Source organism: Macaca thibetana, chromosome 3 (genome assembly GCF_024542745.1).
Source record: "Macaca thibetana thibetana isolate TM-01 chromosome 3, ASM2454274v1, whole genome shotgun sequence".
Lineage (NCBI taxonomy): Eukaryota > Metazoa > Chordata > Mammalia > Primates > Cercopithecidae > Macaca > Macaca thibetana.
The window spans coordinates 82,885,064-82,909,531 of NC_065580.1; the positions used below are offsets into that span (position 1 = coordinate 82,885,064).

The following is a 24,468-nucleotide window of genomic DNA, read 5'->3' on the forward strand; positions in this document are numbered from 1 at the left end:
CTTTGTTTCCTCATACAAAGCCGAAAATATAAGATGTATAAAAGAAATCACTGCTTGCCATCAACAACACTAGAGAATTGTGTAATATTTAACTCAAAATTTTATTTATTTACTTTTACTCAACATTTATGTTATAGGATAATTTTAAATTCATATATTTTGTATCTATTATTTCATAACTTTTTTCTAAAAATCTACTTATTTACACTGTTCAAGGACTATATAGAAAGTTTAGAAATCTTATTAGCAGTAATCAAGCCACATTTTCAAAGCTTTATTCCAATCTTAGCTCTAGAATGCATGATATAGTTGAGTGAGGATTATATTGATGGCTTGGGCTCTCATTTGAGGATCTGAGGACTCTGCGCAACAAATACTAAAAGAATAGCTCTACAAGCCCATCTCATTCATCAGTCAAGTTCATGGCATGATATACAGAGCTTTCTGGCAAACTGACAATATAACTTTTCCCCTAAAAAAAAAAAGTAGATATAAAATATACATTAAATTTATACTTCTATTCATCCTGACTACTTCCTGATATGATTTTAGAAAGTTGGGTAATATATAATAGAATTTACAGTACTTGAATTTCAAGTATTTTGGAAGAATGTGTCAAGTTATAAATAATAGAGCCATAGTGATAGCATATGCAAATGATTTCCTTTTCTTGTTTCTACATACGAGGCAACCTGTATTAGATTATTTTCCAGTTTAATGTAATGACCAAGACTAGAATTCTACAAAATTCAGAACTGGTTGATACACAATATATTAAGAAGCCAAATAAATCATTTTATTTTTAAGAGATAAACATGCGTAACTCTTGGTGACAGGTACTTCATAATAACTGAATTTGTAGTTATAAAATCTTCTGTATATTATCCTACAGGAATTCCTACAGGAATTTCAAGTATTTTGAAAATTTCAAGTCTTCAAAATCTTATAACTTCTTCAAAGATTTGAGAAAAGGAAAAGCCATTTTTGATGCCCAAACATAATGAGAAATAAAAAATAATTTAGTTTCTGACATTCAAAATAGAATTTTCTTGGAAAATCATTCCCATGTTTTAGAAGAATCCAATGTCTGCTGGATGCAGTAGCTCACATCTGTAATTCCAGCACTTTGGGAGGTCAAGAGGCCAAGGCAGGTGGATCACCAAAACCTCAGGAATTGGAAACCAGCCTGACCAACATGGAGAAAGCCATCTCTACTAAAAATATATATATATATATAGTGTGTATATATAAAATATGTGTATATATATACACAAAAAATATATAGTATATATATACACACATACTATATATATAGTGTATATATATAGTGTGTGTATATATACACACACAAAATATACATAAATACAAAAATACAAAATTAGCCAGGCATAGTGGTGCACGCCTGTAATTCCAGCTACTCGGGAGGCTGAGGCAGGAGAATCACTTGAATCCAGGAGGTGGAGGTTGCAGTTAGCCAAGATCACGCCACTGCACTCCAGCCTGGGCAACAAGAGTGAAACTCCGTCTCAAAAAAAAAAAAAAATCAATGTCATAAAAATGGCCGTACTACCCTAAACAATCTAGAGAGTCAAGACTATTTCTATGAAACTACCAATGTTATTTTTTACAAAATTAGAAAAAAGCTATTCTAAAATTCATATGGAGCCAAAAAAAAGTGTCCCAATAGCAAAAGCAATCTTCAGCAAAAAGAATAAAAGTCTGAGGCATTACATTACCCGACTTCATACAATATTATAAGGCTACAGTAACCAAACATCATAGCAGTCATCAAAAACGGACACATAGACCAATGAAACAGAATAGAGAACCCACAAATAAAACCACACACCTACAGCCATCTGATCTTTGACAAAGTCAACAAAAATAAGCAATGGAAAAAGCACTCCGTATTCAATAAATGGTCCTTGGATAACTGGCTAGCCATAGGAAGAATAATGAAACTTTTCACCATATGCAAAAATTAACTTAAGATGTATTAAAGATTTAAATATAAGACCTCAAACTGTAAAAAGTCCTAGAAAAAAACCCTAGGAAATACTTTTCTGCACATGGGCCTTGGCAAAGAACTTATGACAAAGTCCTCAAAAGCAACTGCAAAAAAAAAAAAAAAAAAAAAAAAAAAAAAAACCCTAAAATTAACAAGTTGGACCTCATTAAAGAGTTTCTCCACTATCAATAGAGTAAACAGACAACCTACAGAATGGGAAAAAATATTCACAAACTATGCATCTGAAAAAGGTCTAATATCCAGAATCTATAAGGATTTTAAATAATTCAACAAGCAAAAAACAACCCCATGGAAAAGTGGGCAAAAGACATGAAAAGATGCTTCTCCAAAGATGCCATACAAATGGCCAACAAACATATGAAAAAATGCTCAACATCACTAATCATCAAGGAAACGCAAATCAAAACCACAATGAGATATTATCTTACATCAGTCAGAATTACTACTATTAAAAAATCAATAAACAACAGATGTCAGTGAGGCTGTAGGGAAAGGGAACATTTATACACTGTTGGTGGGAATATAAATAAAATCAGTCACTATGGAAAGCCGTCAAAGAAATGAAAAAAGAACTAATCTCGAAGAACTGAAAAAAGAACTATCATTCAACTCAGCAATCCCATTTTGGGTATACACCCATGGAAAATAAATTATTCTACCAAAAAGAAGACACATGTACTGGTATGTTCATCCCAGCACATTCACAGTAGCAAAGACATGGAATCAGCCATGGTGCCCATCAGCAGTGAATTGGATAAAGAAAATGTAGTATACCTGAAACTGGTCCAATTGTCCCACAGAACTGATGTTTATGGTTTCTTTTGAATAAACATAGAAATTGACCCGGCCAGTCTTAAAACTTCAGAAAGTTACAACTGTCTTATCTGAGTTCCTTTCTCAGGAAACCAACCATCAGGCCTCCCAGATGGTATCAAGGAACTGAAACTTACCAGATTACCACATCTGGAAAATGAGATTCCAGACCCCTACCCATCGTGATTGCTTAACTGACCATCAGCTTCCTGTTGACCAACTCATCTCCCTTATTCCTCCCTAATTCCTGTATTCCTACATGTAGCTATAGCTCTTCTCTGCTATATAAACCCAATTTTAATCAGTCAGAGAGATGGATTTGAGACTGATCTTCCATCTCCTCAGTTGGAGCACCCTATTAAAGCCCTCTTCCCTAGCAATACTCATTGTCTCAGTGATTGGCTTTTTGTGCAGGAATATGCCTATAGTATAGGAGAAAAAGATATGATTGGCTTTTTTCTGAACTCCTGGTATTTCAGTAATACATATACAACATGCAACACTATGCAGCCATATAAAAGACTAAAATCATGTCCTTGGCAGGAACATGGATGCAAATGGAGGCCATTATCCTAAACAAACTAATGCAGAAACAGAAAACCAAATACTGCATGTTCTTACTTATAAGGACAAGCTAAACACTGGGTACCCACAGACATAAAGATGGGAAAAATAGACACTAGGGACTACTGAAGGGGGAAGGAAAGAAGAGGGTAAGGATTGAAAAACTACGTATTGGGTACAATGCTCACTATCTGGGTGACAATATCATTTGTACCTCAAACCTCAGCATCGTGCGATGTACCTTTGTAACAAACCTGCACATGTACTCCTTGAATCTAAAATAAAAGTTGAGATTTTTTTAAAAAAATAGAATTTTAGGTTCTTCAGCAACGCAGATGGTTAAAAAGCGTTCCTATTTCTCCACATCCTCTCCAGCACCTGTTGTTTCCTGACTTTTTAATGATCGCCATTCTAACTGGTGTGAGATGGTATCTCATTGTGGTTTTGATTTGCATTTCTCTGATGGCCAGTGATGATGAGCATTTTTTCATGTGTCTGTTGGCTGTATGAATGTCTTCTTTTGAGAAATGTCTGTTCATATCCTTTGCCCACTTTTTGATGGGGTTGTTTGTTTTTTTCTTGTAAATTTGTTTGAGTTCTTTGTAGGTTCTGGATATTAGTCCTTTGTCAGATGAGTAGATTGCAAAAATTTTCTCCCATTCTGTAGGTTGCCTGTTCACTCTGATGGTAGTTTCTTTTGCTGTGCAGAAGCTCTTTAGTTTAATGAGGTCCCATTTGTCAATTTTGGCTTTTGCTGCCATTGCTTTTGGTGTTTTAGACATGAAGTCTTTGCCCATGCCTATGTCCTGAATGGTACTACCTAGGTTTTCCTCTAGGATTTTTATGGTATTAGGTCTAACATTTAAGTCTCTAATCCATCTTGAATTAATTTTCGTATAAGGAGTAAGGAAAGGATCCAGTTTCAGCTTTCTACTTATGGCTAGCCAATTTTCCCAGCACCATTCATTAAATAGGGAATCCTTTCCCCATTTCTTGTTTCTCTCAGGTTTGTCAAAGATCAAATGGCTGTAGATGTGTGGTATTATTTCTAAGGACTCTGTTCTGTTCCATTGGTCTATATCTCTGTTTTGGTACCAGTACACTGTTGGTGGGATTGTAAACTAGTTCAACCATTATGGAAAACAGTATGGCGATTCCTCAAGGATCTAGAACTAGATGTACCATATGACCCAGCCATCCCATTACTGGGTATATACCCAAAGGATTATAAATTTTGCTGCTATAAAGACACATGCACACGTATGTTTATTGCAGCACTATTCACAATAGCAAAGACTTGGAATCAACCCAAATGTCCATCAGTGACAGATTGGATTAAGAAAATGTGGCACATATACACCATGGAATACTATGCAGCCATAAAAAAGGATGAGTTTGAGTCCTTTGTAGGGACTTGGATGCAGCTGGAATCCATCATTCTTAGCAAACTATCACAAGAACAGAAAACCAAACACCGAATGTTCTCACTCATAGGTGGGAACTGAACAATGAGATCACTCGGACTCAGGAAGGGGAACATCACACACCGGGGCCTATCATGGGGAGGGGGGAGGGGGGAGGGATTGCATTGGGAGTTATACCTGATGTAAATGACGAGTTGATGGGTGCAGCACAGCAACATGGCACAAGTATACATATGTAACAAACCTGCACGTTATGCACATGTACCCTACAACTTAAAGTATAATAATAATAAATAAATAAATAAATAAATAAATAGGAAAAAAAAAAAAAGCAAGAGAAAATAGAGAGTGGCTAGTTTGCTAAATCACTTTACATTGGCCTTCTTTACATATCAAAAGACAAACTGAGGGCCTCTTTTGAATACAATTAGATTGAAAGCAAAAGGACAGAAAATAATATATCCTGCAACTAGCAACCAAAAGAAAGGTGATGTGGTTGTACTACTATCAAACAAAGAAGAACTTAAAACATAAAAGTCTTACCAGAGATGAGGGACACTTTATAATGATAAAAGAGTCAATCCATGAGGAAGATAAAGCAATTGTAACATAATTGAACCTAATAACAGAGCACTGAAATATATGAAGCAAAATCCAGCAGAAACTGAGGGAAAAAAAATACATATTTTAACAATAACAATTGGAGTCTTTAATATCCCACTTTCAATATCAATTTTAAAAACAGGTAGCATAATAAATAAATAAAAATCAGAACAACAATATAAACCAACTTGACCTAGCAGACATCTATAAACACTATTCCTAAAAATATTAGAATATAATTTTTTCCCAAGTACACATGGAATATTCACCAAAATAGACAATCTGCCAGACCATAAAACAAACCTTGATAAATTTAAAGAGAAAGCTGGGCATGGTGGTACGTTCCTATAAACCCAGCTACTTGGGAGGTTGAGGTGGGAGAATTGCTTCAGTCCAGGAGTTCAAATCCAGCCTAGGCAACATAGTAAGAGCCTACTTTTAAAAATAAAATAACATAAAATTAAAACATAATTCAAAAAGATGAAATTCATACAAAGTATGTTCTCTAATCACAATGGAATGAAATTAGAACTCAATAACAATGAAATTTAAGAAACTTTACAAATACGTGGAAATTAAACAACCAAAATAATCACTGAGTTAAAGAATAAAAGAAAAAGAAAACTAAAAAATACTTGGAGAAATGTTAAAATGAGGATACAACATACCAAAATGTATGGAATGCTGCTACAGTAATGCATAGAAGGACATGTATAGACAGGAATACGCCTATAGTATAGGTGAAAAAGATATGAACATAACAAGTTAACCTTGCACCTTAAGACACTGGAAAAATAAGATTATACTAAACCTAAAGGAAGGAGAAGGAAGGAAATTTTAAAGACTGGAAGGAAAATTGATGAAACTGAGTATAGAAAAATAATAGAGAAAAATCAGTGAAACCAAAAGCTGGTTCTTTGAAAGAATCAACAAAACTGACAGACCTGTAATTAGATTTATTGAGAAAAAAAGAGAGAAAGATTCAAATTACTACAAGCAGGAATGAAATAGGGGACACCACTGCAAACCTTATTAAGGAATACTATGACTGTTATACACCAATAATTAGATAACTTAGATGAGATTGGCAAATTCCTAAAAAGACAAAAACTACAAAAAGAACTCAAGAAGAAAAATAAAATCCGGATAGATTTATGACAAGTAAAAAGATCAAATCAGTCAAAAAACTACCCACAAAGAAAAGACCTGGCCCAGATGGCATAATGCTAAATTCTACCAAACATTTCAAAAAGAATTACCCCCAATTCATCTGAAACACTTTCAAAAAAAGTAGAAGAAGATGGAACACTTTCCACCTCATTGTATGAGCCCAGTATCATAGCCCATTATTATGGTTACCCTGACACCAAAGCCAAAAAAATATATAACAAGAAAAGATGACTACAAACCAACATATCTCTGGAATATGGATGAGAAAAATCTTCAGCACACTGAATCCAGAAACATAAAATATACATACATAAAAATTATGACCAAGTGAGATATATTCCAGGAACACAAGGTTGGTTTAATATCTAAAATTGAATTACTATAATATACCATATAGATAGCATAGACGTTAAAATCCACATGTTCATCTCAATAGACACAGAAAAAGCATTTTAAAAAAATTCAACACCTCTTCACGATAAAAACACTTAACAAACTAGGAATAGAAGGAAGTTTCCTCAACTTGATAAAGGATATATACAAAACACCCACAACTTACGTTTCATGTGATGAAGAAAGACTGGGTGCTTTCCTGTAAAATCAGGAACAAGACAAGGATATCTACTCTCACCATATCAATTCCACATTGTACTTTAGAATAGCTAATTCTACCCAGGGGGGTTAGCCAAGATAAATAAATAAAAGATATCCAGATTGGAAAGGAATAAGTAATACTATCTCCATATAGAAAGCTCTAAGGAATCAACTTAAAAAACTACAGCATAGTATTCCCTCAATATCCACAGGGGATTATTTCCAGGACCCATAGAATGGGAGAAAATAATTGCAAATCACATATCCAATAAGAGAATTATATCTGGAATATGCAAATAACTTACACAACTCAATAAGAAAAAGGTCAACTACCCATTTTTTTTAAATGGCAAAGGATCTGAGTAAGTATTTCTCTGAAGGGGATAAGCTAAATGTTTAATAAGGACATTAAAATGCTTGATACCATTAGCCATTAGGAAAATGACAATCAAACTACAATGAAATACCACTTCACAACCATGAGGATGGGTAGAATCCAAATGTCAGTTAATAAAAAGTATTGATAGAAACATGAAGAAATTAGAAACTTCATACACTGTTGCAGAAACACAAAACAGCACAGCCACTTTGGAAAACATCCTGGCTGTTCCTTAAGCAGTTAATCAGAGAATTACCCTATGACCCAGTATTTCCACTCCTAGGCATATATCTCAGAGAAATGAAAGCATACATCCAAACGAAACTTGTACCTCGGTGTTTATAGCAGCATTATTTAAAATAGCCAAAATGTGGAAACAACCCAAATGTTCATCTTCTAATTCATCAACTAATGAATGTACATACCAAATGTAGTATATCCACACAATGGAACAATATTCTATCTTAAAAAGAAATGAAGTACTGATACACGCTACAAGATGAATGAACGTTGAAAACGTTGTGCTAGGTGAAGTAGGCAAGTCACAAAAAACAACCTATTATATGATTCAGTTTGTATAAAATATCCAGAATAGGCAAATGCAATGAGACAGAAAGTAGATTAGTAATTCCTTATAGCTGGGGAGGAAGGGAGGGTGATAGAGGGTATGGGGCATGATAACCAAGGGTACAGTATTTCTTCTTGAATTGATAAAAATGTTCTAAAATTGACTGTGGTCATGGTTGCATACACCTGTAAATATACTCTGAATATACACATATCTGTGAAAATGAAAAACCATAGAGTCGAACACTTTAAGTGAGTGATTTGTATGGTATATGAACATCCTAATAAAGCTATTTGAAAAAAGAAGTCTCAATAAATGTATTTTCCATTCACCTCATCTTCTACTTTTACTCTATTAAACATAAAGAACTTATAAATGTTACCAATGTTATGAACTTAAAACCTGGTAATGGGTAATATTTGTCTTCAGTAGAGAGATTACAAAGCCATTATATAGGGGCAGAAAGGGGTTATGTGCTGTATAGTAAACATGAAATCATTTTCCTTTATAAACATCGGTCATTTTTTTCCTGGAAATATTTATCTAACTGTAATGAATAGAAATATATTTTTACAAGTATTTTTTAAAGTTATTCATAAAGATTTAGCAAATCTGTAAGCAAACTGAAGAAGGACCAGAAAAAAATCATTGCAGAAAATAATACATTTGATTTTAGCATTTTATTTTTAAGTTTTCCATGGGATAGTGTTTGTATTACTCTTTTCCAAAGCAAACTTACATCGGCAAAACGGGTTAAGATTAAAAAAAGATAAGACAAAACTATACCCCTAACTGTTACAAACGTACGTAATGTTTTTTTCAAACTGCAGGTAGCTGAACACAGATCAGACTTATTTCTGAAAAACGTAAGGAAACTTGCAATATAAGAACAAGTCACCTTCGTCAATATTCCTATCTGTACGAACACAAAAAACAAGCAGGAAGGGCTAATGAAAGTTTTGGGTTAACTTCACTTATTTTAAACTAAGTGTTCTTGGTCACGGATTAAAGAAGTGGGAGGGGAGTATTCGCTCCACAGAGGTGTCTTCTGCAGAGGCACAACTGATTCTAACATATATACACAAACCATAATACAGTGTAATACGGATATACCAAACTTAACTTGGTGATTTATTGTAGGGATAAAATGTTCACCAATGAATTATTTCCGAGGGTCGGGTTGGAGGTGGAATTCGTGCAGTTTGGAATTCAACTCTGTTTTGAGAATTCAGGTCGACTTGCGGCTAGGATACCTGGCAGATCCGGCCAAAGTTTCTTACAGTAAATTAAAAATCAAAGAGCAGTATATCAGCAGGAAGCAACCAAAAACAGAACCGAGGGTCGAAGAGTAAGAGGAGGCAACAACTGCATGTGCGCAAAAGAAAACTGAAGAGTAATAGGCTAGAAATTGACCACTTCGAGGACAGTGGAGGGACAGAGCGGAGGCGGGTGAGGAACAAACATCGCATGCGGTCTTAAAACGCACAGGGACGCTCCCCATGTCAGCGGAGAAGTCTGGCCCAGTCCTTCCACCGCCCAGGCGGCGCCCCTGCGCGCCCACCGCCGCGAGCCCTACCTCGCCGACCTTCCCCCGGGGCCAGGAGCATCAGCGCGGTCGCCAGCACCCAGGCTCCGCCAGGCATCGCTGCTTCCGCGGGTGGGGCGACGGGAGTCGCAGAACCTGGGCCGCGGGTGACGGGAGGATGGGGCCACCGCAGCCCCTCGGGCTTCCTTTCTTGGATTTTCTCAGTCTGTTCCTGCTTGGAACAGGGAAGCTCCGCGTCCTGGTTCTGCGGCGCAGCCAGTCCTTTCGTGGGTAGAGCCTTCGCGCAGTCCCTGTGCGACTCCTCCCTTCCCATTTTGGCGGCCGGCGGACCTGAAAGCCACGCCCAACCTGTCCCCATAGCCCAGCGTGTACTGGCAGTGGCTCCGCCGCCTTGGATGTCACCGTGCAGTAGCACAGCCAGGAGCCAAGCTACCGGGATGTAGCTCTCGGCGTGCTGCGTCTTGCTGTTCTAACAGAGACTGTATGAAAACTTGGTAATCCTAGAAACTGCTCAGATGGACCTCCCATAAAAGAAACTTCACAAGGTTCCGTTGGAAGAGGCAGTTTCCCATGATTGTATCTTCAGACAGATTCCTAACTGCGTAATTGGCGCTGCTGGTTTGCACCCGAAGGCGAAGGCGCTGAAGATGCTCCTGTCACCTTAGATCTCAGTGATGAACGACACTAGGAGGGAGTAGACACTAACGTTGCAACAGTAGATGCCCTTTCTTCTGCCTCTGTGACAGGTTTTCAGAAGTAGAAAGGACTGCGTTTAGACACTAGCCAAACCGTGAGGTTTGTCACCCGTATTTGCCAGTGATTCCCAGAGTTCTTACAGTTGTCCAGTGATGACCCAGGACCCTTTAGCACGTGGCCACACGGCTCCCAAGGTTGACCTGGGAGTTATTAGTTCAGAGGACTCTAATGTCTTCCCCCAACCCTCGTTTTTATCTTTTGTTTTGTTTTGTTTTGTTGGAGACAGGGTCTCACTCTGTCACCCAGGCTGGAGTGCAGTCGCACAATCACAGCTCGCTGGAGCTTTAAACTCCTGGCGTCAAGCAATCTTCCCCCTCAGGCTCCCAAAATGCTGGGATTACAGGCGTGAGCCACCTTGCCAGGTCTAAGGTTTTCAGAAGTGTTGTTGCCTCTGCAGAGGAACAGGGTCCTTTTTTCAACAGATTCTACATCTTTTTATGTCTGGAAATGAAACCTCACTCTCCTAGTTTTTCCCTGACTGTCTCATTCCTTGAGTCTCCCATCCATCACCTTGCACTTGGTTCTCACAGAGCCTTTACCTGAGAGGAAAGGGGACACTGGTCAGAAGAGGGTAGTTTGGGGGTCCAAGTGGGCACCAAGTTTCCATCCACAAATTTGGAGGCTCAAGGTTGGCCTAGGCATGGTGGTGGAAACAGGAGGTGTCCGAATGCATAAAGAAGTTATTTTTTTAATTATATATAATTCTTTATTTTTAATTTGAAAGGTAAATTAACATTTAAAATTTTTAAACTTATCATCTCCAGAGTAAAAATATTAACCATATTGGAAAATAATTTCTTTTTGGTACACAACACTTGTGTATAGCCCTCTTTCAAATGCAGAAACGGCGCCCAATTTTCTGGATTACAAATAAAATATTACTTTTTGGTGGAGGGTAGGCAGGTGATTTTTATCTTAAGGCCTAAATATGGAAGGGCAATATAATGTAGGCACAATGAAAACCCAGAGATTTGTTAGTGTACCGTATGTCTTTTGTTTCCGCTTATAAAATTCTAATAAAACAGAGATAAGAAATTAAATGTCAGTTTTCTCAATCTGTATGTGAAATCACCAGGAACAAAGTAATTTGATAGGAATCAAATCATAGCAGGTCTTCTGTGAATTTATTTTCTAGCAGTATCTATATAAATGTAGTAAACTTTTATACTTTCTTGGAGGACAACATTACTTATCTGACTTCCATCAAAATACAATTTCAGGTATTGTGTTTCTTATTTTTTTCTTCAGTTTTTGATTGTTTATGAGTTTATGAGTTTACAATAGACTTGGACCAAAACATAACTTCCCTCCATGAGAGTTAAGATGGAAAAAAATAAAAGCAACTTAAGAATTTTTTTCAAGTCTCAGTAGAAAATATATCTAACCTGGCCTGGATCTGCAGGAATGTATTGATTAAATGTTAGTTATATCATGCCCGTAATCCCAGCACTTTGGGAGGCCGAGGTGGGTGGATCACCTGAGGTCAGGAGTTCAAGACCTGCCTGGCCAACATGGTGAAACCCTATCTGTACTAAAAATACAAAAAATTAGACAGGCATGGTGGCATTTGCCTGTAGTCCCATCTACTTGGGAGACTGAGGCAGGAAAATCTTTTGAGCCCAGGAGGTGGAGGTTGCAGTGAGCCAAAATAGCTCCTCTACTCTAGCCTGGGCGACAGAGCAAGACTCCATCTCAAAAAGAAAAAATATAATTAGTTATAGAACTGTATGAAAAACAAAAAGTAATAAAAATGATGTTTTAATCTATGTCTCATGAAGTTAATAAAAAATTGGTATAAGATTCTTTTTTATATTTTTATATTTTTTAAAATTAAAAACAATGGATACATAGTACCCCAATTATAGAGACTGCCAGCACTTGTAAAATGCAGTAAATATCACTGAGACAAATAATAAGAATGTCAGAGGGAAGATGAAATGAAGCCAAGTGCTAATAAGTACAATATAGCTTAAATTAAAAGAAAAGATTAACAGGAGAAAAATTTCAAATGATAATTTTCTAGGAAAAGGAAATAACTCAGTTCTTGTCAGGTTAATTTACAAAATGATGGGCTTCAGTGAAAAAAAAAAAAAAATTCAGGGGGCAGAAAAGCCCAGTGATTAAGTTCACAAATCCTAAGTCAAAAATACCTGGGCTGTAATTCTAGATCCGCTACCTATTTAACAGAAGTATAGGCTTGAACAGCACACTCAACTCCTCTTAACCTCATTTTTTCCTGTCCTATATAAATGACAATAATAGTACCCGATAGAGTTGAAGAATCAAAAGTGTGTGTGCATGCCTTTGTCTGGGTGTGAGGGTGGAAGAGGGTCTGGAGAAAGAGCACTCAGAATAGCGTTTGATCCACAGTAGCTATTATGATTGAATGTAACAGTTTACTGTTATTAGAACAGGGGTAAAATTCTACATAATTATACTTTTTCATATCTTATAATGTAAAGGTGCATCATTTCTCGGCACTACTCTATTACAGTGTCTGCATAGTTTGGAGTAAACTTCCTGGAAAATACATATTTATGTAACATATGAATTCCTCATCCTATGTTTTACTAAATGAGTGAGCCCGTTTCCAGAAATGTAAAATTGGTAGGATTGCTTCTGGGGTTTGCTTGAGCTGAACACAAGTACACTCAGAAGCAGAGACTAAAACATACAGCAGGTCCTTGGTCATTATGTTTAACGTCACTTTGTTACAACATTGATGGAAAAAATCAATTTCTAGCAGGGGCCAGTGTCGAGGTGGAATTGGCACGTTCTTTCCATGTCTGTGTGGGTCTTTTCTGGGTAGTCCCATTTGCCTCCACTTCTCAATGCTGTCTGTATTGGGTGAACTGGCGTGTCGTGTCTACATAGGCCGTGTCTGAGTGATTGCGGTTGGGTGTGTGAGTGCGCCCTGTAGTGGGATGTCTTCCTGTAGAGAGCTGATTTACACCTCATGCCCTGAGCTGCTGGGATAGGATCTGGCCACTTGTGACGCTGAACTGGAGTAAGGAGGTAAATAATTATCTTGTTTTCATTAATCTTGATTCAATATATGTACAGTTTATTTCAAGGTTTAATATTAGAAGTATTTTGGTCTTTTTTTAGAAGTTGGCGATGTTTTTGTAACCAGAAATATGGTATGGTAATTTAACTCATGTTGATATCAATTCATCTGTAGTAAAACTGGTTTCATTGTATGTTGTTTCACTTTACATCGCAGTTTTCAATAACCTGTGGACAACGTTGAGGACTCAACTGTATGTGGCTGTAAATGTGGACAATAATGAAAACTAATCAGCTGAGGGAGGAAAAAGATGAAAGTGGATGACCAAAATGAAGGTGAGGTGAGAAACAACATGCGAAAATAATAGAGAAACAGAGAAAAGCACCCATACACACGCACACACACACACAAAGAGACAGAGACAGAGACAGACAGACAGACAGAAAGAGAGATACGCTAATTCCTGATGACTTTCCATTCAACAGCTCCAGAATCTTTTGAGGACTGCCTATGTTTCCTGTCTTGGAGTTCCCTGAAATACTCCCAATAGACTGCCTATAAATTAAGGTTAAGTGATTTTGAATTTGTTTTGCTGTTGTTGTTTACAACCAAAAAATATTGTCTAAAACTGTTTGAAAATATAAACTGTATAAACTATTAAATATTTGGTTGTGCTTATGCATTTGCCAGAAGAAATAGAAAAATGCACTTGAGATTTGTATTGAAACATTACAGTGGTTTGTTTAGGAGGAAATGGACTCGTCATTTGACCATGATAGAAGCTATCCAATCAAAAAGTTTCAGGGAAGAGTATGGTGTGTTCATTGCAGAATGAAAGAAAATCAGCAGTTAAGCTGATTTTGTTATGATAAGCTCAATACGTTTCACAAGAAGATGATTCAGTGCTAGAAAGTCTGGAATACCATTGGCTTTTCTTTCCAAGTAGCCATGACTATAAATGATTAATAATTTCATTGTAGACAGTTATAGAGATTGTAACTGGAAATAGCTACAAAAATACAAAGATTCAGTGGTACTGAAGCCCAGTAATATTTGCCAAATGTGCCCCATCTCTAATTCTCATTCATAGGCTGAACTTCCTCTCTTATAGCTTCTTTCCTTTTTCTGCATTGAAAATTTCCTTCTTTTTAAAAGTGTTGAAAATGAATAAGAAAAAGCTGAATAGGAATGAAGAGCGAACCAATTTTGTTTCATTAAACATAGTAATAAAGAAAAACAGTTGATAGTTGAAAAGAGGATGCCCTAAAATCTGCATTATAGAAATGTTTTACCTGAAAAATGATCTGCTTCATACAGATCAAGAATTAGGGGAAAACATGTAATTTTTAAAGGAAAGGAATTAAAGCAAATCACTTATTTAGTTGTCCCTAGAAAGCCCCTTTAAACCTGGTTCCTCTTTTAGTCTTCCCTGTTTGGGAAGATGACACTATTGAGTATCCCTCATCACCAGCTAGGAAAAAGGCATGAGGCTCCTCCTTTCTCTCTCATTCATGACTCCTCCTTTGTATTCAATCCATGAATAAGGAGTCCAAAGAAATCTCACACTCACCTGTTGCTCTGTGTTTTCTCTGCTACTCTGCTGGTCAAGCCTCCCCCATAACTCACGTGGATCACTGCAGAAAATACCGTATTTTTTCTCTGAACTTCACTCAGGCCCCATCCAATCTACATCTCTGCCATATAATACCGGGATAAGCTTTCAAGTTGTAAATCACACCATGTCCCTTCCCTAAAACCTTTCACTGGCCTCCCAAAGATAATGGGTAAAAATACCAGAAGACTGTGCAACAGCTAGCCCCTGCCTACCTGTTCAAACTCAAATGCACTGCTTTTCTCCCACTCCCACTCTCCCTCCTCAGCTCTCACATGTGCTATACTTCAACTCACTAGCCTTGTGAACGTTCCTAAAAGTTCCTAAAAGAAGGCAACCATTGCCCCTGGCAGGACTGATTGTTTATCCTACAGGTCTCAGCTGAATTTCACCTCCCAAACACCCTGTTTAAATTGGCTGCTTACGCCAGGTCATTCTCTAGCGTTACACTATTTGTTTCCATTTTAGAACTTAAACTAAATATTTAATCTGTATCTTTGCTTATTATCTGCTTCTTGTTGTTGTTGTTGTTTTTACTAGAATATAAGGTCCATACAGATAGTGGTCATGGTTCTTTTACTCACCTTGCAGCATCCCTGACATGAACGAATCTAAGATTAGTATTTTTAAGGATAGCGTTCTAACAACATCTACATTAAAAGAAGAAATGAAACTCTGACTCTAATTTTACTGTACTTTAAATTAAATATCAATTCAACAGAAGCACCCCAATTGACTTGGTTAAAAAATAAGTATTCAGACTACATTTACTATCTTAGATGGTGGTTCTCAGTCCTTCAAACACTATGTTAGATTCTGATTGCCATTTTAACTAATTACCACAAATTTTGTAGCTTCAAACAACACAATTTTTTACTTGTTTATTTTATCATATTACCTTATATGTCTGGAAGTCAGAAGTATGAAATAGGTTTCTTCTTTCTTTATTTTCTTGATTATTTGTCATTTATTTTCTGTTTTATTATTTCCTACTTTTATTTTTTCTCAGCATTGAGGTGTAATTGATGAATAAAAATTGTTTATATTTATGTTGTTTGTTTGACTATCTCCCCATTTGTACAACATGACATTTCTATAAACATGTACATTGTGAAATGACTACAGAATCAAATTAATTAACATATCCATCACCTCACATAGTGAACCTTTGTGTGGGGTGGGAACACTTAAGATCCACTTTCTTAGCAAATTGTAAGTATACAATATGGTATGTTAGTATATTATAGTATATTAACTATAGTCACCATGCTCCCCAGAATTTATTCATCCTGTGTAACTGAAGCTTTGTACCCTTTGACTAACAGTTCCGCATTTTCTCCACCCCAACAACCCCTAGCAACGATTATTCTACACTCTGCTTCTGAGTTTAACTGATGTTTTTAGATTCTACATATAAGTGAGATCATGCAATGTATTTTTTTCTCTGCCTGGCTTATTTCACTTAGCATAATGTCCTCTGGGTTCATTCATGTTGTCACGAATAATAGGATTTCCTTCTTTGTTAAGGCTGAATAACATTTCACTGTATATATATATGTATATGTAAATATATATGTATATACACATCATATTTTTTAAATTTATTCTTCTGTTGATGGACACAGGTTAATTCTGTATCTTCACTCTTCTGAATAATGCTGCAATTAACAGGGGAGTACAAATATCTCTTTAAGATACTGATTTCATTTCTTTTGGTTATATACCCAGTAGTGAGATTGCTGGATCATGTGGTATTTCTATTTTTAATTTTTTGAGGAACCTCCATGCTGTTTTTTATAATGACTGCACCAATTTAAATTCCAATCAATAGTATACAAGGGCTTTCTTTTCTCTGCATTCTTGCCAACACGTTTTATGTTTTGTCTTTTTGATGACAGTCTTTCTAACTGATGTGATGGCAAATCTTATTGTGAATTGGATTTGCCTTTCCCTCATGATTACTGATGTTGGGCATTTTTTCATATATATATTGGCCATTTGGATGTCATCGTTTGAGAAATGTCTATCCAGATTCTTTGCCCATTTTTTTAATTGGTTTATTCCTTGTTTTGCTATTGAATTCCTTATGTTTAATGTATTTTAGATATTAACCCCTTATCAGATGAGTGCTTGCAAATATTTTCTCTTATTTTTTAGGTTGATTCTTTGCCGATTGTTTCCTTTGCTGTACAGAAGCTTTTTAGTTCAATGCAATCTCATTTGTCTGTTTTTGCTTTTTATGCCTTTGCAAAAATGAGCAAATTACTTCTTGAAGTCCTAGGCAAAAAATTGTTGCTCAGACCAAGTGAAATAAGTCAGACACAAAAAGAAAAATACTGCATGATCTCACTTATATGTCATATCTTAAAAAAATAAAGAGATAGAGAATAAAACAGTTGTTATTAGAGGCAGAGGAGAGGGGAGCATACGGAGATGTGCAGATCAAAGAATACAAAGTTGCAGATGTGTAGGATGAACAAGTGTATGGATCTAATGTACAACATAAGTACTGTTGTTAATAATACTGATGGCTTCAGGATTTTTGTTAAAAGACCAGATTTTAAGTGCCGTTGCCAAAAAAAAAAAAATAAAATAAAATAAAATAAAATAAAAATAAAAAGCTAACCTTGGGCCGGGCATGGTGGCTCACGTCTGTAATCCCAGCACTTTGGGAGGCTGAGGTGGGTGGATCATGAGGTCAGGAGATCAAAACCATCCTAGCTAACATGGTGAAACCCCGTCTTTACTAAAAATACAAAAATTAGCTGGGCATGGTGGCAGGCACCTGTAATCCCAGCTACTAGGGAGGCTGAGGCAGGAGAATCACTTGAACCTGGGAGGCAGAGGTTGCAGGAAGCGGAGGCTGTACCACTGCACTCCAGCCTGGGAGACAGAGTGAGACTCCGTCTCAAAGAAAAGTAACCTTCTGAGATGATGAATGTGTTAAATTGCTTAATTATAGTAACCATTTCATTATGTATATGCATATATAAACATAGTGTTGTACACCTTAAATATATACAATAAGAAACTTTTCCTCTATGTTTTCTTCTATTAGTTTAAGGTCTTAAATCTTTAATTCATTTTGAGTTGTATTTGTGTGTAGTGTGAGATAAGGGTCCAATTTCATTCTTCTTCATGTGGATATTCAGTTTTCCCAACATCATTTATTAAGGCACTACACCTTCCCGTTGTGTTTTCTTGAGACCTTTGTCAAAGATGCAGTGACTGTAAATGGTGGATTTATTTCTGGGCAGTCTATTCTGTTCCAACAGTCTATATGTCTGTTTCTATGCTAATAGCATACTGTTTTGAATACCAAAGCTTTATAATGTATTTTGAAAGTAAGTAGTGTGATGCTTCCAGTTTTGTTCTTCTTGCTCAAGATTCCTTTGGCTATTGGGAGTTTTTTGTGGTTCCATATAAATTTTAGAATTGCTTTTTTTCTATTTCTGTGAAAAATACCATTGGAATTTTGATAGGGATTGCATTGAATCTGTAGATTGCTTTGGATATTATGAATATTTTTTAAATATTAATTTTTCTAATTCATGAACATGGTATATCTTCACATTTATTTCTGTCTTCTTTAATTTCTTTCATCAATATTTTATAGTTCTAAGCATACATTTATTTCTAAGTATTCCTTGATTACATCCTTGATTACATCCTTGATTACATTTATTTCTAAGTATTTTTTTGTGCTATTGTAAATGGGATTTTTAAAAATTTTTTTCATACTTTGTTGGTGAATAGAAACACAACTGATTTTTGTATGTTAATTTTATATCTTGCAATTTTATGGAATTCATTTATTAGTTCTAACAGTTTAGTAGAAGCTTTGGGTTTTTTATATAAAATGTGTCATCTGCAAACAGATAATTTTACTTCTTCCTTTTTTATTTGGATGCATTTTATTTCTTTTTCTTAATTGTTTTGGCTATCAATACAATATTGAATATAAATAATTGAAGTCAGTTTCACTGGGCTAAAATCAAGGTGTTAACATGCTTGCATTTCTTCTGAAGGCTCCAGGGAACAAATTCCTTTCTTTGTCTTTTCCAGCTTCTAGAGGCCTCCTGCTTTCCTTGGTTCATAGCCCCTTTCTTCATCTTTAAAATCAGCTACATAGTGTTTTCTCTCCTCCCTGACCTCTGTTTTATTCCTTAAATCACTCTTGGACTCTGATCCTCCTTTCTCTCTCTTACAAGGAAACTTGGGTTTATACTGTGCTTATTTGGATAACCCAGGATAATCTTCCCATCTCATGTCGTCGGCAAAATTCCTTTACCATGTAAAATAATGTATTCACAAACTCCTGGGATTTACACCTTGACATATTGGGGGCTAGGAGGTTGTTATTTGGTCTACCACAGCTGGGATTTCAAAACCTCAGCTATCTACCACAAACACATTAAGGTACTAGTATTTAGGTAGCCCAAAAATAGAAACATAAGTTTTATTTATCAGGAAAAAAATTAATAGAAACTTTTAATGCATTGTTTTCACATCAGCAAAATAAGAGAATTGTACTATATTATTGCAATAGGCTCTTATTACTATAAAATTGGAGTATTTGAATGTGGAAAAATAAACCCGATGATACCAAATGTTTTGCAGAAGACTAAAAAATTACTTTTCAGATGTTTTGTTTTTGACATTTTTATTTAATAAAAGCAATTTTTAAATGGCTATCTTAAAGAAATTAACTTATTTCAACTTAATATTTTCCACATTGTGATTTTAAAATGAGATTGGAATACTAAAGTTCCTTTGAATGTTGATGGAAAAGACGTATATTTCGCTTTCAACAGCTATGTCTATATATACTAGAAAGTAACACAGTTTGCATCTGAAGTATATATTAGAAAATGCCTTTGAAATCAAAGTTTCTGGCTGGTAAGTGTCATGGATTTATTTGAATGTTATTTACTCTTCTACAAGCCTTAAATAAAACATTGCAGCAGGTGGTAAAGCTATGTGACATTTCTGTTTTGTTTATATGATTTATGTAATCATCACTTTCTAAATCACAAAGCGTTTTGAATCTCATAATTATGACTTGTAATATAATGGATAGTTTGCAACTAGAAATGGATAGTTATAGTTCCAAAACAATCTCATAAATATGAGCATATTTAATTTTGTCCTGCTGACCCAAAAACCCACCCTAATTCAATTTGAAAAGAGTCAGACATTTTAGAATATACAATCTCATTTTTTAAAAGTTCTGTTGAGATGTAGTTTACATAAAATAAAATTTACCTGTTTTTGGTGTATTACTCAATGAATTTTAGTATACTTACAGAGCTGACCACACATGACCACAATTTAATTTTAGAACATTTTTGGCTGGGCCTGGTGGCTGACGCCTGTAATTCTAGCACTTTGGGAGACAGAGGTGGGCAGATTGCTTGAGCCCAAGAGTTCGAGATCAGCCTGGGCAACATGACAAAACTCTGCTTCTACAAAAAATACAAAAATTAGCCAGGCATGGTGCCATGTGCCTGTAGTCCCAGCTACTTGGGAGGCTGAGGTTGCAGCAAGCCCAAATTGTGCCACTGCACTCCAGCCCAGGCAACAAAGCAAGAGCCTGTCTCGAAAGAAAAAAAAAAAAAAAAAAAAAAGGAACATTTTCAGCACTAAAAATAAACCTCATGCCAACTTGTAATTACTCTCCATTCCAACCTCCAATCCTAGGCAACAAATAATCTTTCTCTGTATATTGGCCCTTTTTTTGGACATTCCTTTTAGATGGAATCATACATGTTCTTTTGTGTCTGACTTCGTTCACTTTTTGAGTTTGTCTATGATTTATTAGTGCTTTATTCCTTTTTATTGGTAAGTAATATTTTGCTGTATGGTTAGATCACATTTTGTTTATTCATTCATTAGTCAATGAAAATGTTGGGTTCTTTCTACTTTTTGGTCATTATGAATAATGCTGCCACGGATGTAAGTCTTTGTGTGAACCTATATGTTTATTATTTTGGGTAGATTTCTAGAAGTGAAGTGGCAGTGTCATATGAAAAATCTTTGCTTAATTGTTTAAGAAACTTCCAGCCAGGTGTGGTGGCTCATGCCTGTTATCCCATCACTTTGGGAGGCCTAGGCAGGCGGATCACTTGAGGTCAGGAGCTTGAGACCAGTCTGGCCAACATGGTGAAACCCTGTCTCTACTAAAAGCACAAAAATTATCCAGGCATGATGGCACATGCCTGTAGTTCCAGCTACTTGGGAGGCTGAGGCAGGAGAATCACTTGAACCCGAGTGATGGAGGTTGCAGTGAGCCCAGATCACGCCACTGCACTCCAGCCTGGGTGACAGAGCAAGACTCCATCTCAAAAAAACAAAAACAAAAACAAACTTCCATACTATACTCCAAACAAACTTGTTTTAATATAGAAAAAAAATTTTGCATATCATACATTTGTTCTCAGCTTGTAAGTATTCTTTTCCAAAATAAAATTCTTCAGAAATGGTTTTATTAAAACATTAGGTAGTTTTTTTCCCCATGATTTGATTTCAAAACTGTGTTAGCCACATGTTATATTAAGTTTTTTTGTTTTTTGTTTTTTTTAAGACGGAGTCTCTTTCTGTCTCCCAGGCTGGAGTACAGTCGCATGATATCTCGGCTCACTGCAAGCTCCGCCTCCCGGGTTCACGCCATTCTCCTGCCTCAGCCTCCCAAGTCGCTGGGACTACAGGCGCCCACCACTACGCCCAGCTAATTTTTTTGTATTTTTAGTAGAGTCGGAGTTTCACCATGTTAGCCAGGAGGGTCTTGATCTCCTGACCTCGTGATCCGCCTGCCTCAGCCTCCCAAAGTGCTGGGATTACAGGCGTGAGCCACTGCGCCTGGCCTATATTAAGTATTTTTTTAAAAACTGGTTACCTCAAAAATATCAACACACTCCATTTGATGTTTTTTGTTTTCTTTGGTTTTTTTAATTGTTTGATTGATACATAATAGATGTATATATTTGGAGTACATATGATATTTTGACATGTCATATAATGTATAATAAATCAGGGTAATTAGGGTATCCATTACCTTAAATATATGTCTGTCTTTTTGCTGGGAATATACTGGTATTATTCTCTACTAGCTATTTTGAGTAGGTTATTGTTAACTATAATCACTCTATTTAATTTGTCAAACACTAGATACACTCTTCTATCTGCCTGCGTGGTTCGTGTTTTTTTTTTTTTTTTTTTTTCAGACAGAATCTCCCTCTGTCACCCAGGTTGGAGTGAAGTGGCACAAACTCAGCTCACTGCAGCCTCTGCCTCCCAGGTTCAAGCCATTATCCTGTCTCAGTCTCCTAAGTAGCTGGGATTACACTGTCTGCCTGCATTTTTGCATCCATTAATCAATCCCTCTTTATTCACTCCCCCCCTAACCTTTCTCAGCCTCTGGTAACCACCAAACTATCCTCTATCTTCATGAGATCCACTTTCTTAGCTCTCAGGTATTAGTGAGAAAATACGATAGTTGTCTTTATGTTATTTCATTTACATAATGACCTCCAGTTCTATCCATGTTGCTACAATTGACAAGATTTTATTATTTTTCTGGCTGAATAGTACTCCACCATGTATATATACCACATTTTCTTTATTCATCCAGTGATGGGTACTTTAGGTCGATTCCAAATATTGGCTATTGTGAATTTTTGGCTACAATAAACATGAGAGTAAAAATATCTCTTCAATATATAAATTTCCTTTCTTTGGTATGTATATCCACTAGTGGGCTTGCTGAATCATATGTAAGTTCTGCTTTTAGCTTTCTGAGGAATTTGTATCCTGTTTCCCATAGTGATTGTACTAATTTACATTTCCACTAACAGTATATGAGTTCTCCTTTTATCTCCATTCTTGCCAGTATTTCATATTTTTTGTCTCTTTGATAATAACCATTCTTACTGGGGTGAGATGATATCTCATTTTTTTAAATTTACATTTCTCTGATGATTAGCATTGTTGAGCATTTTTTCATATTCCTGTGGGCCATCTGTATGTCTTGAGAATGTCTACTCAGGGTTTTTTTTCCCATTTTTTAATCAGACTTTGGTATTTTTTTGATGTTGAGTTCCTTATATTTTCTAGTTATTAGCCTTTTGTCAGATGGATAGTTTGCAAATATTTTCTCTCATTCTGTAGGTTTTCTCTTCACTTTGTTGTTTCCTTTGCTATGCAGAAGATTTTTAGCTTGAAGCAATCAAGCATTTTTTCTATTTTTCTGTTTTTCCTTAGCTTGCCTGGGCTTTTGAGGTCTTACTTCTATTTTTCTCTTTCCTTAGCTTGCCTGGACTTTTGAGGTCTTACTTTAAAAATATTTACCCAGATCATTGTCCTTGAGTATTTTATCAATGTTTTCTGCTAGTAGTTTTATAGTTTCAAATCTTAGATTTAAGTATTTAATCCATTTTTATTTCATTTTTGTATATGGTAGGAGATAAGGGTCTAGTTTCATTCTTCTGTATATGGCTATTCAGTTTTCCCAACACCATTTATCGAAGAGATTATCCTCTCCCCAATGTATGTTCTTGGTGCCTTTGTCAAAAATGAGTGGAATGTAATGTAAATGTATGGATTTTTTTTCTGGATTCTCCATTCTGTTTCATTGGTTTATGTATCTGTTTTAATGCCAGTATCATACTGTTTTGGTTACTATAGCTTTGTAGTATCTTTTGAAGTCAGGTAGTGTGATGCCTCCCACTTTGTTCTTTACGTTCAGGATTGCTTTGGCTATCTGGGGTCTACTGTGGTTCCATTTGATATTACATGAAATAAAGTTAAGTAAAATATCTTAAATATTTCTGTTTGTGTAAAATTTGAATGACGTATTTTGAAGTTAATCTCTAAAATATTCTAAAACTCTTATCATAAATATTCCACCTGAGTATCTTGCCAAAATTGCTGAAATTTCTGTTTTTCTACACGAATGATTTGCCTATTAGCAACTCTTTTCAGACTTCTCATACTGCTTATAACACTAAATGGAAAACCAAAGGCTTTAGTGTATTTAATTAAATTCCTGGATTTCCTAATATTTAATGCATATATGTGAATTCTCATGAGATAAAAAAAAATTACTGGACTGGCAAACCTGAATTCAAGATTGGGATCTAGTACTTTAAAAACTAGGTAACTTTAGGTAAGTTATTTAACAACTCATAAATTTACTTCTTGATTAGTAAAGTAAGGCTCATAACCAGTTAATACCAAAATAGAGAAGTGTTCAAGATTATCTAATTGATGGCCATACTCACCTCTGTAACAATATTTTGAATCTAATATTGTGAATCTGTTGACCCTGCGTGATGCACAGGAAGGGATCTGGCATCAAAATTCTACCCAATGAAAGGCTTTAAGACAGATACCTATTCTCTGAACC

At 35.8% G+C, this 24,468-nt stretch overlaps 1 protein-coding gene across 1 annotated transcript in view; it reads right to left on the minus strand.

Annotated features, from left to right (window-relative positions):
* Positions 1-24,468, minus strand: part of VWDE (von Willebrand factor D and EGF domains) — a 111,420-nt gene that overhangs the window by 69,282 nt on the left and 17,670 nt on the right. The window contains exon 2 of the mRNA XM_050784819.1: positions 9,721-10,159. Within this exon, the coding sequence (XP_050640776.1) occupies positions 9,721-10,159 (439 nt within the window). The remainder of the gene's footprint in view (positions 1-9,720; positions 10,160-24,468) is intronic.